The sequence below is a fragment of the Myotis nattereri genome, assembly GCF_964212035.1.
Source record: "Myotis nattereri genome assembly, chromosome: 7".
Taxonomy (NCBI): domain Eukaryota; kingdom Metazoa; phylum Chordata; class Mammalia; order Chiroptera; family Vespertilionidae; genus Myotis; species Myotis nattereri.
The window spans coordinates 36,747,618-36,764,458 of record NC_138082.1 but is presented as its reverse complement, the minus strand read 5'-3'; the positions used below and the strand labels follow the sequence as shown (position 1 = coordinate 36,764,458).

At 52.0% G+C, this 16,841-nt stretch overlaps 1 protein-coding gene across 1 annotated transcript in view; it reads right to left on the bottom strand.

Moving 5' to 3' along the window:
- Positions 1 to 16,841, bottom strand: part of FARP2 (FERM, ARH/RhoGEF and pleckstrin domain protein 2) — an 89,767-nt gene that overhangs the window by 1,246 nt on the left and 71,680 nt on the right. Inside the window, exons 15-26 of the mRNA XM_081096268.1 lie at positions 16,387 to 16,416; positions 14,756 to 14,845; positions 14,248 to 14,381; positions 13,750 to 13,831; positions 11,746 to 11,983; positions 8,568 to 8,698; positions 7,999 to 8,067; positions 7,346 to 7,435; positions 2,347 to 2,429; positions 1,414 to 1,532; positions 1,002 to 1,165; positions 59 to 166 (exon numbers count right to left, since the gene is read on the bottom strand). Of these exons, the coding sequence (XP_080952394.1) occupies positions 59 to 166; positions 1,002 to 1,165; positions 1,414 to 1,532; positions 2,347 to 2,429; positions 7,346 to 7,435; positions 7,999 to 8,067; positions 8,568 to 8,698; positions 11,746 to 11,983; positions 13,750 to 13,831; positions 14,248 to 14,381; positions 14,756 to 14,845; positions 16,387 to 16,416 (1,338 nt within the window). The remainder of the gene's footprint in view (positions 1 to 58; positions 167 to 1,001; positions 1,166 to 1,413; positions 1,533 to 2,346; positions 2,430 to 7,345; positions 7,436 to 7,998; positions 8,068 to 8,567; positions 8,699 to 11,745; positions 11,984 to 13,749; positions 13,832 to 14,247; positions 14,382 to 14,755; positions 14,846 to 16,386; positions 16,417 to 16,841) is intronic.

Sequence of the window (16,841 nt, the reverse complement as noted above, 5' to 3'; positions counted from 1 at the left end):
CATGGTGGGCCCTCTAGCACCATGGCAGGCTACCCTGGGCCCTGGTAAACACCCCTACCTGATGTGTTTTGTAGAAGAACAAGCAGAAATTGGTGAAGACCACCCAGAGCTTCTGCCAGCCATTACTGTTTTTGAACTTTCTTAGCAGATACCCTGAAAGCTGGTTCTAAAAGGAAAAAGCAAAAGTGCATTAGTTAAGGTCCCAAGACCGCCGCCCATCAGAGCAATCACCCCCCGGCTCCATCCTCTTGGGATCTCCTGGGAGCAGGTGTGCCCCCCAAGAATACAGCCAGCCCCCCCCCTCCCCATCCTCACAAATGCCCTAGCACGAAGGGAGAATGCTGTAATAGACCATGTGCAGCCAAGTCTAGAAGGTTCTTTCACATGCTGGGTGAGGGCAGGGAGGTAACCCCAGCCCAAGCAGGTATCCGCTGGGCAGCCTTAGGACTGAGGCGCTCTTGTGCTGATACGTTGGGAGCCCTGGCCCAGGGCTGACCCTTCTCTGCAGTGCCCCCTCCTTTCGCACCTCCCACCCTCCTGCTGGTACCACACTTCTTTCTGTGCCCTCACCGTGAGGGGCACGGGTTCTGAGCACATCTGCGGCCTTCACCACCCAAGCAGGCACCCACAGGATAGCACAGATGTCTGAGCTGCTCAAGTCAGGGGACACTCCTGTTCACAGGCACCCCTGACTGGTGAGGGGTGGGAGCTCCTGGTGACAGGCCCTGTGGAGAGCCTCTGGAGACACCAGTTTCCCTGTTCTTCCCAGCACACGGGGCTCTGAGTTTTCCTCACTGGGTGGCTCTAGTCCTGAGGGTGACTGTCACTCCACAGCTCTGGCCACTATGCCTGAGGAGACTTTTCCAAACCAATTTCCTGCCCAAAGAGAGCAGGAGGCAGCTCGCCATGGCCTGGCCCAGTCCTGCTGCCTGCGATCCCCAGGGTCCCTTACCCTCAGCAAGCACAAGCTGAGAGGGTGCTTTGCCAGTTATACCTCATACCTCAACGGCTGCGCTGTGGTCAGCTCTGGAGACACTGGTGTTCCGGTACCAGCACACGTGCACCGTGGTGTTGGCCCGGTGCTGGCCAGGCCCCTCCGAGGAGCTGTGGGGACCATGTGCATCATCTTCTGACTCCTGCTCCAGGGAGACTTCATCGGAGGGTCCTGGGGGAGAAGTCAGGCATCTGCTCAGAGGGGACAGGACCACGCTGGTGAATGGAGCCCTGAGAGCAGGGGAGCTATCCCTTTGTGCCCAGGCCAAGAGCAAAACCATATGGGCTTCTGCCGGAAGAGCTTGCCCTTCCGCCTGGAACCTTGTATAAGAGCACGTGGGCTTAGTGGGTAGAACATGACCGAGGAAACCGGTTTACAGGAAAGCTTCCTCAGTGCAGGGGGTCTCAGCCAGAACTCACTGCGGGGAGGAATGCACACCGCGCTGCTTGGCAGAGCCAGGGTCATGTTGCCGCTGCTCTTTGCCGCTTCAATGGCATTGTTCAGGTCATGCATCCACTTCTCCTTTTCCAGCTGAGTGCTGTGGGGAGAGGGAGGGGCGGGAGGGCGGGCTGAGGCTCAGAGCTGGCCCTCAGGGCCCGCACAATCTCTCAGAGGGGACAGGAGTGCGGGATGCCTGTCTCAGGGTTCAAAGGATGGTCCAGAGTGCTGCTGGAGGCCCAGCCTGCATCCCTCTGTGGGCTGCCAGGGGCAGGAGGAGGGAGGGCAGCACCTTGGTGTGGACTGGAGTTCTCTAGGGGTCGTCTGTTCCTAAAACAAGGTTTAAAGTCTCAGATACAAGACTGGTTGTTTCCTGGATCATTGTTTCCTGGTGGGAGCTGGTGGATGCCTGCCTGAGAGAAGGAGAAACGCTGGAGTCCGCTGGCTCCCCCAGGGGAGGACAGCACAGCATGGGCTGACGGAGGTCAGGCTGCCCCTCCTTTGTTGGTCTGATGTCGAATAGGGGAAAGTGGCCATTTGCCCCTGAGTTGTGGCCCATCAGCCTCACTGCACAGCTAGGGGCTAGGGTGCAGGTGAGGAGGGCCCCAGCCTGGCTGCCCTGTCGTTCTTCCACTAACCCGCTGGCACTGCCCCTTAACTTGAGTGTGCCAAAGAGCTTGTGCCCCTGGAGACCGATAGTCTTCACAGACCTGTTATTGTCAAGGGCAGGAAGCAGCTTGGCAGTGCCATGGCCAGTCTGTGGAGACGTTCTCTAGCTCCCCACCACTGGAGAAGCAGTGCTCAAGGGGCACACATCACTCCTGACTGTGGGAATGACACTCTCATCACTCAGAGGGAACTCTGGCTCATGGGCTCCCAGGGCCCACTGGGATGCAGATGTGAAAGGCTCTTACCTGGCTGCCACCACGATTGTTTTTTGAGCTGCATAAATAGTAAAACAGTGTGGAACAGACCACTCACTCTTGCTTTCTTCTACCTATGGGTGGGAGAAGAGGTAGAAGTCTGGACCAGGAGCAGGGCTGGCTGACACAAGCTTAAAGCACAACACAGGTGATGTGAAAATTCTGTGCTGTCCAAGTCTATGCTGACTCTACAAGGGGCTATGGGAGGCATAAGGAGTCCTCACACCATGGCACTTGCCACCCAGGTGGGTAAGCTGTGGGCCACAGGGCACCCAACTACTCACCGGTGGGTCCAGTACTATTAGCTGAAAATCAAGCACAGGAGAAAGTGTTGAGCATTATCATTAAATAGGGAGTTGGACAATTCATTTTATAAACTTGGTACCAAAACCTAACAAAGTTAGATTCAAAGAAAAACCTATACAGAGTAATCTCAGCTATAAATGACTAAACGAAATACAGTGGGGCCTTGACTTACGAGTGTCCTGACTAACGAGTTTTTCGAGATACAAGCCGTCTCTTGGCTGATTTTTTGCTTTGAGTTGCAAGCTAAAATTCGGGTTACGAGCCAGCTTCAGATACCCCACCGCTAGTTGGCGCAGTGAACGCCACATCAGCCCAGCATCACGTGTCTCACTCGTGACATACGAGTAATTTGAGTTATGAGCTCCGTCACGGAACGAATTAAACTCTTAAGTCAAGGCCCCACTGTAACTTAAAAATAAAATATTCCTACTCAAGCCTAAAAGCAGACAAATTATCCTGTGACCAAGAAAGGTTGTTCTAGGAATGGAAGGATGGTTTGACCCTAGGAGGTGATAAAAGCAATAACTTTGTCACAACGTCAAAGGGAAAATAGTGATCATTTCTCTAAATGCTCAAAAGAACTTTGCTAAAGTTCATCATATTATTTCTGATAATATTTCTTAGAATCTGAAAGAAACTGTTAACATGATAAAGGTTCTCTTTCTCAAGCCAAGAGTTATCATCCTTCCCTAGGTTCAGCCAAGTTACAGATCACTCCGTAGAACAGACAGCTTCCCTGTGCAGAGCCTATAGGATGTCAACCACTGAGCCTTACATTGAACATAAAAAATCTAAAATTAACATGAGCAATGACCAGCAGGAGAAGGTTGTCAAGATGTTAGTATTTCCCCAATATGTAATTTTACAGTTAATTGCCATATATCATTTCCATCAACAACAGATCACATATATGACAGTGGTCCTATGAGATTATAATAGAACTGAAAAATTCTTATCACCTAGTGATGCAGAGGTCCTAATGTCCTAGCATAACACATTACTCTTGAGTTTGTGGTGATATTGGTGTAAACAAACCTGCCACCAGTCATATAAAAGTATAGTAATACAGTTATGTAAGGTATGTAATACTTAATAAACTACTATGTCACTGGTTTATGTATTTACTATACCATAATTTTCATCATTGTTTTAGCGTGTACTCTTTTGATGATTAAAAAGCAGTTTATTGTAAAACAGCTGTGTTACATTGGCGGCACCCTCATATATCTTGTGTTTACCGTGTCATCTCTTGATGTCATCATTTTCTCTTGTGCTTGATTAAAATCATGTTTTATACATTGAATGTAGCCTCACTGTACAGGGTTTATAAAGTCTACAGTTGTGTGCAGTGATGTCCCAGACCCTCATGTCCACTCACTACCCACTGACTCACCCAGAGCAACTTGCAGTCCTATAATCTCCATTCACGGTAAGTGCTCTATTCAGTTATACTATTTTTAATATTTTTTTCCACTTTCATTTTTATACCGTATTTTTATAGTATCTTTTCTATGTTTAGATACACAAATAACATTGTGTTATAGTTGCACAGCCTAGGTGTGTAGTGGGCTGAACCACTTAAGTTTGTGCAGGTGTGGTCTGATATTCACATGACAAAATCACAGCATGGCACATTTCCCAAATGTATAGCCCCATCATTATATGGCATATGACTGCAATGCAATTTCAAGAGAAATCTCAATGGTGTTTTTTGAAGGAACTTGTCCAAATTATTCAGAAATTTACTGGAAGAATTAAATACTTGAGAATAGCAAAAAATTTTTTAAAAAGGAGGACAAGTGAGGGATGAAACTAATTCCCCTAGACCAGCAGTTCTCAACCTGTGGGTCGTGACCCCTTTGGCAGTCGAATGACCCTTTCACAGGGGTCGCCTAAGACCATCCTGCATATCAGATATTTACATTACGATTCACAACAGTAGCAACATTACAGTTATGAAGTAGCAACGAAAATAATTTTATGGTTGGGTCACAACATGAACTGTATTTAAAGGGTCAGAAGGTTGAGAACAACTGCCCTAGACAGTGACTGTAACACATAACACCACAAATTAGAAGAGTGTGGACTGATGAGAAACACACAAACGCCCAGAAAGAGCCCAAGCATGAAAACAAGGGCTATTTATATGGTCAAGGCAGCCTTCAAAATCAGAATATGAAGGGTCCAATGAATAAGGGGAAAACGGATTATATGGCAGAAAATGAGTCCCAATCTAATAACATCCAATGAAATATTTTAGGTAGATTAATTGAGAAAAATGAAACCATAACTGTACCAGGGAATACTGTGCCAATATACTCTTGGCATGGGAGGGACTTTTTGAGCCCACACCAAGGACAGGAGCCCTAAAGGAAAAGATGGACAGATCTGACTACAGAGTCTAAGTTCACTCTCAGCAAGAATGTGCCACATACTGTTCTAGGAACAAGACAAACACAATCCCTGCCCAGATGGGTTTCAATTCTACAAGGTAAAACCAAACTGCAGGCAAAGTAAAAAGGAGTTACTAGCTGGGGAAAGCATTTCTGACATGTGAGGGTTGGCTGGCCTCTTTATAACTGTCACAAAAGTGCATGAAAAGCTAACATCATGGAGACCAGCGTGATAGACATGAATGCCTCCTAGAAGGAGTGCCAGGAGACAAGGACCCAGCCAGCCTCACTGACGTCCCTGGGTTGCTCCACTCACCAAACTGGAAAAGATGAGGGGGAGTCCCCAGTGCTCCCCAGAGCTGTGCAGATGGTGCAGCCTTAGATGTGCTCAGTGCGACGGTCCCAGTGCAAATGCTCCGACAGCCACGGAGCAGCAACACTCACACTGGACATGGCACACTACGTCCACACAACGCCTTTTGGAATTTATTTCGAGGATGTGGTTGAGGTGTAGAGAGGCACACAGTGGTGCTACTTCTAATTCTGAAATGCTAGATGCAGCTGGAGTGTGCGGGATAGCGAGCCAGTCAAGTGAACGGGCTGGCTCCCCAGTGTGCCGTTCATCTCATCTCCACTTGACACGGTGGTGAGGGCACAGAGGATACGAGCACGTCCATGACACACTGCTAAGCAAAACCAGTGCAGCCACAAAACAGCTTGTAAAAGTGAGTCCACTGTGGCAGCAAAAACCCTCGGTCTACTCGTGAAGCTGGAAGGGCATTTTGTAAAACGCCAACAGTGCTTATTGGTGGTTGGTAAAATTGTGACTGATTTTCGTTTTATATTTTTAGTTATTTTTTTCTATAATGAAAGCATAATTATAAAAACAGAGGGGGTCTGCTTCCAGTAATGGCAGGTGAGCACTTTCATACTGATCCTCCTTGCTGAGAGCTGGAGAAGCTCGGAGGGACCCTGAGGGCCGGGAAAGGCAAGACACCCTAGAAGAAGATGGGGTGCGTGCAGGGCTGCTTTGAGTGCAGAAATCGAGACAGCGGGCCAGGCACAACAGAGCAGAGCATGATCGGACCCCACCCACGGACACCTGGAGGGGAGGCCTGGCTGGGGGGCCTCAGGGAGAGATACTCGCTGCAGTCAGATGCTCTGGACCCATGGCACCTCTAAACGGGGCCTCCTATCTACCATTCCTAAATGTGGGTTCCAGGCTGAGTGCAGACTTACACGGAGGGCAAATGAAGGTCTCTCTTCAGGCCATAAAATGAACTGACCACACAGGAGGTGGCTAACAACTGGATCACATTAAAATGAAGAATTTCTATTCATCAGAGAATTACAAGTGTCATGTTGCAGCTGTGACCGTGGGGATGGGGACATGCTAGACAGAGTGTGGTAGACAGAGTGCTCCCAGACCAGCAGGATCCCTAACAGCCCAGGCCAGCAACAACAGAGTGGAAATGGAGGTTAAAGGGCAAAGGGCAAACTGGATGCCACACAAGAGATCACTGCCTGGACCTCACACTGGACTCAGAGGAAAGAAGCCAGGCGCCAGCTCACTGGGAGCTTCTCCAGCCCATAGCTTCCCCATCAGTGGTAGCATGTGTTTTTTATTTTAATAATCCTCAGCCAAGGATATGTTTTAGAGAGAGGAAAAGGTGTGTGTGGGAGAGAGATACATCAATCAGTTGCCTCCTATACACACCCTGATCAGGGATTGAATGTGCAACCTAAGTATGTGTCCTGACTGGGAATTGAACCCACAAACCTCCTGGTGTATGGGACAATGCTCCCACTAACTGAGCCACCTGGCCAGGGCACGTCTGACTGTATTAAAGCTGTGTGTGTATCCGTGTGTGTGTGTGTGTGTGTGTGTGTGTGTGTGTGTGATAACTAATGATGCCATGCAGGACCAATATTGTCAATATAAAAGAGATACAAATCAAAGAAGTAGGAACTCAACAGTCTTAAGATGTGGTGGTTTGGTTTTGTCTTTCAAAACCTGTGTCAGCTCCCACCCCTCCAGCAGCAGAGTGGCCCCCGCGCCTGCCTGGGGTCTTTCATCGCACCTCCCACCCTGGGAGTGGCATGTGGACAAGGTGAGTTGGGGGCTTATCCTGCAGGTGCTGGTGGTGGCCCCAGGGTTGAGTCTGGAGGGGCTGCAGAGGCAGCTGTTTGAGCACCAAAAACAGTAACCACAACAGATAGAAACAGACCAACAGGTGCTTTAAGCTAGCCGGTTGAATCCCAAATACCACAGCCGGTTCCTCAGCACTCACCAGCATGCCACGAAGTGGGAGGAGGCCCCGGATCCGGAAGTGGCTGGTTCCCGAGACACCTCTGCTTGTGTACAGCAACATATCTGAGAACTGAGCCAGGCAGCTTTAGATAAATCATTTAAAAAACAAGTAACAGGGTTTTAACTGTCAGATGAACTTCAACTCCAAGGGCTTGATGGTGTTATCAAATCTATTCAGCTTGCTGGAGATTTTTGGCGCAAAAGGGATTTTTATTTCATTCATACAATAGTTTTTGACTAGAAGTAACTAGTAACCACACAAACCAGCAGATGTCCTTGGCCCAGTCACCCCTCATACAGGATGCTGAGGTCTGGATCTAACTGGACGTGAGGAAGAAGCAGATGACAGGAAAGCTGGTGGCAGCAGGGACTGGCTGGGAGGGCCTCAGCTCCCAGAGTCACAGCCGGACAGCAAGATCCTGTGAGCTGGCAGCTCGGCAGGATGGACATCCCTGCAGCCACAGGCACGTGGAATTTTCTATGTGCTGGCTTTGCTCATCCACAGACAGAATCAGGACGGCAACTGGCCTGGATGTGTTCTGTGACCCTCACATGGCTCCTGACTTTGAGGCTGCCCACCTGGCCCAACGTGCTGGCATAGTCCCCTAACACAACTGCTGCCCATCCACCTACCAGAAAGAACATTCTCTGCTGCAGGCCCTTCCTGGTGAGCTTGTGCAGGCAGCCCTCACGGATGAACTCCTGAAAGACAGCAATGAGGTCTGCATTGTGTGGGCCCACAGCCGCCTCAGCAGATAGCATGCTGGCGGGGCCAGTGCCTGGCTGATGTCACCATGTTGCTTCTCTGAGCCCTTGGATGAGACCCTCACAGCCCCATCCAGCCCTTCACCGGTGCCCTCCTGCCCAGATGCTCAAGGACCCTCCGCACCTTTCTGCCTTCCTCCTTCCTGTCTGCTCCTCATGGTCACTCGGGGCCTGTCTGGGTGCCAATTAACTCAGTCTCCAAACCATCTGCTGAGCACCTTACAGCAGGCTGGCTACACTAAGGCCGTCATGTAAAGCAAAGCGTGCTGCTCTTATTGAGAAGCTTCTGGAAAGTTCAGCCATAGAGATGAAGCCATGAGTTCCACATGGAGAAAAACTGAGTTGCGCACGTTGAAAGGTGAATTCTGTGGTATGTGAATTATATCTCAACCAAAACAATGAAGTAACCAGTGCAAAGAACTTTCTGAGTCACTTACCCTGCCTGGAGCGATGAGGTTCTCTATGCCAACCAAGTCCCGCTGCAGCTCTGTCAGCTTCTGGAGGTTCTCCAGTCGGACGAGGCTGTGTTGTAGTATGGAGGTCACTTCCGTGATGACCTGGAGGGCATCTGTGTGAAGAGATCCCTCAGTACAGGCACCTAGGCAGGTGGGCGAGGGGTGGCACAGACAACCCTGTTCCCCTGCCAGCACCACTTTTTGACAGGAACTGGCATTTTATTTTTTAAAATCCTCATCCAAGGACATGCTTCTATCAATTTTAGATGAGAGAGGAAGGGAGAGGGAGAGAGAGAAACATGGATGCGAGAGTGAAACATCCATCAATTGCCTCCCATATTTGCCCTGACTGGGGATTGAACTCGAAACCTGGGTATGTACCCTGACTGGTAATCAAACCAGTGATCTTTTGGTGTATGGGAAGATGCTCCAACCAGCTGAGCTACAGTGGCCAGGGCAGAACTAGCATTTTATTTTTATTAAAAAATATTTTTATTGATTTCAGAGAGGAAGGGAAGAGAGAGAGACAGAAACACCAATGATGAGAGAGAATCATTGGTCAGCTTCTTTCTACATGCTCCCCACTAAGAATTGAGCTTGCAGCCCAGACATGTGCCCTGACCAGAATCGAACTGCAACCTCCTGGGTCATAGGTCAACACTCACCACTGAGTCACGCTGGCTGGGCCAGAACTGGCATTTAAAAAGCCGTTTTAATTCAAGGAACACTCCACTCAAACTCTACCCATAGCTAAGGCACAAGGGCAGGTTCCTGCAGATGACCCACAACTTGAATTTGTTCAGCCCAAACTACTGACTAGCCAACACTCAGATGTGGTCAAGAGAAAGAACAGCCTTTCTTTGTAAGTAACTAATGTTACAGGCAAGGCAGTATTTGTTCTTTAGGGAAAAATCATTTACTGTAGTTTAAAGTCTAAATAATTTGCACCTTCAAAGTATTAGTAATTTTCTCTTTGAATGGAGGTGCAGATGCTAATCTTATAGTTCAAGCCAAGTTATGAAAATTTAGAATCAGGAAGGAAAACATATTCAGACGAAACACAACCTCAGATATTGAGTGGTCATTAGAGACCTGACCAGGACACTGGGAGCAGCTGTTGGCCAGACGGGCCCAATCCCACATGCAGTGACCACATCTTCCTGTCTCCTGGTCTCCACCACTGATGGGGGCCTGATATCTTCTCATGAGGATCCCGCTGACTGCCTGGCCACTGCCCCTCGAGGTCCCAAGAAGCACAGGTGACATCCACCCCACCCAACTCTGCACCTTCTCAGCTCCAGCTCTGTGAGTCTGGTAAATGGAGGTCTGTGAGTGCTGGCTCGGTCCCTCTTCAGCGGAGGGGACAATACCTTCCCCAGAGCTTTAGGAGGATGAAGTCAGATAGGAAGCACCTGGGGAGATGAATTACTCACTCATAAATGACCCATTATAAGAGCCTTGGTGATGCTAACACAGGGCGGACACCTGGAGTTGCTCTGTGCAGACTCCTGAGCTCCGGCCCATCTCTGACCTCGCTAGCCCTCAGGGCCCAGCTCAGATCTGAGTGACACACTGTTGGTAAAGATTCTTCACTTTGCTTGTTCACTGTAGGCTGCCTGGCCCCACGTGTCTGTGTCTGCCCTGGATGGCACCCAGTGCCACCTTGCCCTTGGACATGTGTGCATGGAGTGCAGGGATGAAAGGTTTGGCTGCCCTTGGGCTGGAACTAGAAGCTGCCAGATGCTGGGGATGTGCTTTGGACCTGATGCAGGGCTGCTGGACACAGTACCATCCTGTGCCTGGGTCTCCACAGAACCAGCGTGATGTTGACAAACCTTCAATGAACACTTAGCACCTGGCCAGCCCAGGCACAGCCCTGGGAACCCCTTACTGAATGAAGGATAAAATTAAGATGCAAGGACATCTTCTCTAAGCCCCAAGCCGGAGGTACCTCCTTTTGTCCAACAGGCTCAAGCCCAACTCTTGGGAAGACCAAAAGGGCTGGTAACAACTACAGCCCAGGGGCCTTCTTCCTTGGCTCTGTGGGAGGTGGGTCGTGGTGGGAAGGGACTCCATCAGCTGAGCCCTCCGGAGACGGCTGAAGCAAACCCGTCCAGGTGCCAGTTGTTGGCACCATGTTGCGTCCACAATTTACAAAGCACTTTCAGAAGTGCAGCCTCATTTGGCTTTTGCATCAGCCCATGAGATGGTTTGACTGATGAGGAACCTGAATAGTGAGGGCGCCCGGCCTTCTCCATGGGCATGGCCTCCCTGATGACCTGGAGAGGGGCCACCCTCTCCCCCTAGCACTGCCCCCCCCTCCCCCTTGCAGGAAAAGACTGACAGAGGCCAGCATGGCAGCATTTTTAATGTTGCTGCACTTTATTTCCCTGAAAATGCTTGGAAATATTTTTGACAATTTTGTCTTTTCCTTTGTAGCAAACACAAAACATTTGCTTTTAGAATAAAGAAGAGATTTGTCAACATCATATGATCCATTTTGTTTCTCATTCAGCAGAAAACATCTTAATTGTACCCATTTATAACTATGGGAGACCAGCAAGAAGTAGTGCCAGTCTTTTATCTTTTACTTGTAACGATGATGGTGAATTCACTTGTAAAAACCTTCCTATAGAGAGTAACTTCCTGCACTAAATTTATCCTACAACTAGAGGTGATATTGTAGGTTAAAAAGGTCAGGGTTTATTCTTTTGTTCCTTTAACACACAAAAATGATAAAGTCTGTCTATGACAGAAACTTCTAACAGCCACCCTGGACCAAATGTTTGAGTTTTAGCGTCAAGGCTTGCAGAACAGAAATACCTCCAGGTAGCAGGTCACTCTAGGGTCATCCCACCCCCACTGCACAGGGGGAGCTCCTCCAGGACGATTGGATCCCTTCACTCGTGGTTCAGATTTGGAGCAGGGCAAGGCCTTGCTGGGGCAGTGGGGCCGAAGGGCGTACTGGCCTGTGCAGACCCAGGGCCTGCTGGCCTCCATCAGCTGGGGAGGAGGGTGGGCAGTGCCAGCTCTGCCCGCTGCAGACTTGGCCCCTGGGGAGGGGAGTGCACACACCCTGTGCTTCCCAAATAAGGGAGCCGAAGCCTGCAGGTTTGCCAATGCTGCTCCTCCCTCAGCACGGCACGGCAGCCCCACTCACCACAGCAGTCGGGGTAGTCGCGGTGCCCGGGCGCGTAGTGCCCGCACAGCCGCCGCAGCAGCAGGCGGTAGTGCACCAGTCGCTGGATGGGCTTCAGCAAGAACGTGTTGAGAGGCAAGTAGCAGACCTTCTGGAGCTCGAACTCTTTGTACACGGTCTCCAGCTTCTTGAAGCGTTTGGTGGCCTTCTCCAGTTCCGTCAGGACCTCATCGAGCCTCTGGAAGCAGCCCGTGAACTGCTGCGGAGGCACCACAGGGGCTCGTTAGGCCAGGGACCTGAGAGGGCATCCGGGGGGAGTGGCCTCCTGTCTGGCTCCCCGTGTGGACATCACACAGGCTGGGAGTCCCAATGGGGCAGAACAGAGGACAACGGCCAGGGCGTCCGGCTGGGGAGTGGCCTCCTGTCTGGCTCCCCGTGTGGACATCACACACAGGCTGGGAGTCCCAATGGGGCAGACAGAGGACAATGGCCAGGGCGTGTCAGCTGGGTTTCCAGCCCCCTGGGGTCCATCCTGCCCCACGGAGGCTCCACCCCAACCCAACCTCACGCCAGCAGGAGGGCAGCGGCTTGTCCACAGCGAAACTACCCCTGCGCTGCTGACTGCCCTCAAACCTCCTGGGGGGGTGGGGGAAGACCACAGGCGTCACCTCACTCTGCAGATGAAGCGCTGAGGCTGAGGGCTGTACCCGCCTCAGGTGCCAGCAGGGAGCTCTCCACCAGCCACACTCCAGAGCAGGCAGAGTGTGTTCAACCCACTTGCCAGAGAGGGAGGGTCACTCCTGACACTGTTTACAGCACCATGTGCATACATGTACGGGCTGGCAGTGTTTCAGTCATAGTAAACTCAACTGGTCCCTACCTTCTAGAAGTTTCTAACATTCAATCAGTTTGTTTTAATGAACATTGCATGTGACTTGTGTGGTATAAGCTCAATCAAACAGATTTATATATATTTTGAAATAAATGTTTTGTAAGGGCTTTTGGGATAGATAACACTTACTAATGAACCTGGCTCAGAAAACCAAAAAGTGTGTGGGGGTAAAAAATGGGGCTCTGGGCAGAATGGAGCTCTTCACGCAGGGCTCTCTGAAGACAGCGTAAGCGAGCCTGTGGCCCCTCAGGTGTCTAGGAGCGGAATGGACCGGAAGGACCTCAGGACTCTGGGCGGATTGGGTGGAGGTGGGACAGGCTTGGGATGGAGGTGCCCGCCTCCCAGTGAATGGGCACAACAGCGAAGGCTTGGGGACTTGGAGCGATGCAAGCGGGTAGAAGACAGCGGTGGAAGGGCCCCCAGAGTCTCAGGCTAGATGCGAGAGCTCCCAGGACAGATGCATGGGCGGGAGAGGCCCATCCCATCTGTTCAGCAAGAGCAGGACCCTGTGCAGTGAAAGCACAGCCGCTGGTTCCAACGCCTGTGGTGACCGGCCCTCAGGAGAAGGCCTCCGCTTCCTCTGCGCTGCTGACCTGGTGACCTACAGCCAATCCTTCCCATGAAACTCTAATGCCTCTGAAGAAAAACCCCTGAACTATGAGCCCAGAAGGAGAGTGGACGCAAACCCTAACAACCCCTGGACAGGCTCTGCACACCCTGTCCAGGCGGGAGCTCAGCAAGCTCAGCAACACCGGCACCTGGGCCCGGGGCTCATGTCCCGGGTGAGTCCAGCGCACTTCCCTGGAGGCTGCTCTGAGGGGAGAGGGTGCCTGAGGGGCCTGGTTCCTAGAGGAAGGAGCCCTGTCCTGACCGAGTGCTGCTCGGAGGGAAGAGCTGCCTGGACGGGAAGGCTGGGCACCGGGAATGATGGTGCTCCCAGGGGATGGCTGCCCCGAGGGAATTCCGTCCTGGCTTGATGCCGTTCTTAGAGGAATGAGGGGCGCTCCTGTGAAGGGGTTGTTAGGGAGGACACTGTCCTTGGGGGAAGCAGCTCTGAGGTGAGTGCTGTTCCAGGGAACGTGGTCCGGAGGGCACACTGTGCTGCACGGCAGGTGCTCGCCCGGAGTCGCTACCTTTAACTGGCGCATGTTCCTGAGCAGGACGTCCCCGATCCGCTGGTGGCTGCCTGGGGCCTGGGCACCGGAAGGTCCTTCCCTGGAGCAGAGATGGACAAATACAATCACACCTCAGGAAGGCTTGTGAGATCCACGCTGATCCATCTCGTGGGCCAGCCGTCCCAGCACGGCCAGGACAGCAGTGAGCTCCTTGGAGGTGGAGGCCTGTGCCTGACAGAAGCATCTTTACTCTGGGCCATTCTCTAAAAGACAGTAATTAGGAAAAAAATAGAATCATCTACTTTTAACCAACTTTGCTCATTCTTCTGAAGCAATATGAATAAAAGTGATTATTACTGTCTACTCCTCCTCACACGTTTTAAAAATAGACTTCAATGACTCTGGTGAATTAGCGTCTGAAGCTGGGAGGTTCCCGAAAGCAGCGGTGGTGACGAGGGGCGGCCGTGTGTGCGGGGGCGGCCGCGTGTGCGGGGCGGGCACGGGGTTGGGCATTACCAGAGTGCCAGCCTCTGCTCCACCTCACACAGGAAGCCCCTGTGGAACTCGTAGATGGGGTCGATGTTGGAGAAGAGCAGCGTCATCAGGTCCGCAGGCATGGCGTCCTCCTTGACCACGGCGCTTCGGAACCACTGCGGGGAGAGCAGAGCTCGGGTGACTGAGGGATCACCCCGGGGCTGCGGCCACAGGGGCCTGCGCTGACCCAGAGTCCCCCTGAGGACAGCTCACATGCCATGGCTTCCTCTTGACTGGCCACCAGATTTTCCCAATATTACACGAGAACAATTCTGGTGAAAAGCTTCAAGTGGCTATAGTCTCAGTTTTATGAAAAAATGGACCCAATATTCTGACCCGACTTAGACATTGTTTAAATGTGTTTCACAGAACATGTACAGGTAGATCTCATGATGGCTGAGAGGTACTTCTTAGGAGGGCTCTTCCGTCTCTGGTTTAGAATTAAGAAATATGAAGAAAATCAAAGTAATAAAAGACTTAGTTTTCATACCACAGTGATAACTTCTAAATCCTTCAGGTATGTGCGTTCTGTGGCGAGAATCTCCTTCGCTATGAAGTAGGCCTCGTCGGCGCCCGTGCCCTGCAAGAGGCGCAGATGGTGAGCACGTGCCTGTCGGGTACGCCACGGACAGGCCACATGCGCAACCCTCGCTTTCTCCTGCTCAGATTAACGCTCTCACACGGTTTTGTCCATAATTCCTGAAGACTTTCCCCTCTGAGTAAAAATATAAGCCCGTTGTTTCTCCTTCACATGTTTTTCTCATTGTATGTTATTCTTTTTGAGAAAAGAATTGCTGTTCAAACATCAACATACTGAAGCTAATTATTGGTTTTGCGATAAAATTATTGTTCGGCTACCACTGCCAGGAGTGTAGCTGCTGAACACACAGACGCGAGAGTGTGTGTATATGTATACATGTAATGATAACTGTTAAGCCTAACTCACAAAAAAGTTATTACGATTGTCAAAGCTCTACACCCTAACGGTGCCCTGGAGAGCACCGGGCGGCCAGCACGCGTTGAGTGCAGGGCCCGAGATGCCCAGCGCTGGAGCTCTAAACCCCATCAGGGCCTCTGCCTGACGTGCAGGTGCCGGCAGGCCCGTCAGCAGTGATGGCACCCTCGGAGCAGAAAGGGTGGCCCTGTGCCCTGGGGCCCCACCATGCCTGGCTCTCGGCAAGCACAGGCCTCACACTTGGGCTCAATGGCCCCTTCTCCACCCTTCCTGGCTGGACGACACCTGGTCCTGCTCTAGGCCTGCGCCCTGTGCTGTCCTCCACCAGGCTGAGATCTCTGAGAGGCCAACTGTCCCGTCTGCCACGCAAACATGCCTGTGAAGCACATGCCAGCCCCAAGGAGGCACCTGAGACGGGCCAGGAACAGCGGACAGCCGCTCAGCAGGAAGGAGACAAGCAGCCTGGCACTGACCAGTGGGGAGGTTCCCGGCACAGGAGACAAGTCCTCTGGACCCAAAGCAGAGCAGGAGGGTGAGGCAGCCACAGCCTCCAGGGAGAGGGCGGGGCTGCTAGCTGGGTGTGGGACACAGGTCAGAGGTCAAGGGGGAGGGGGAAGAGGTGCAGCAAGCTGGTTACTGGCAGGGAAGGCAGGGAGGGGTTTTGGGGTGACGCAGGCTGGGGAGGGCCGGGCTCTTCAGGAGGCCTCTTCCCACCCTGGGAAGGGGAATGGCAGGAGGAGCGGTGGGACCCTGGATACACGGAGGGTCCGGTTCTGGTGTGGGAGGAGGTGTGAAGGACAAAGGAGGCAAGGATGACTGCAGTTTGGGGCCTAAGCCAAAGTAAAAAGCCTCTGAACCATGCAGGTGACAAGTTTGAGGAGGAAGGTCAGGGGCCAGGTTGGCCCCCATTTCCATTGCTGACCCCCATTTCTAGGGCAAAGAAACCTCTCAGGAATCCCTCAGTGGAGAGAAGGTAAAGCAGCCACCCACACCTCTGCCGTAGGCTGGGAGGTGGAGGGGGGTGCCCGGGGGGGACTGTGCTTTCTGCCAAGCTCTGCCACCGGCCCTGCAGAAAGCAGCTGAGATGCGGAGCGTGGTGCTGTGGCCCTTCTCTCAGCCCCACACAATCACCTGTAAGGGGCACCAGCCACCTTCAGCTCTCATACCTTTCGAATATTGTTGGTCCTCACCAATTTCTATTAGAAAGGAGGAGAAACAGCGCGTTAAGTGGGAGACGCTGGTGAGAACAAGTCACACGGATCTCCTGAGGGACAGGTGGTCCTGAGGGAGGCTCAGACGTGAACGCCCTGACCACACCCAACCCCTGTGTTTGTTTGTGAAGCTGAGGAACCCCAAAACTGCCCAGGTCCCACCGGGGAGTCATCAGTGAACCTGGGGGCCGGGGCCTTGTTGGGGACACTGGCTCACAAAACCAGCACAGAACACAGCTAGTCACTCACTGGGGTGACCCAGGGGGCAGAGGTGAAGAAAGTGTGTCCTGCCCCCCTCGGGGCCCCTGTGCTTGATGCTGCTTTTACATGTAGCCTGGGACACCAGCATCCCGTGGCCACGTGGCCGGGAATTAGGAGGCAGCGTGAGGGGAGGGAGCGGGCGCACTGTG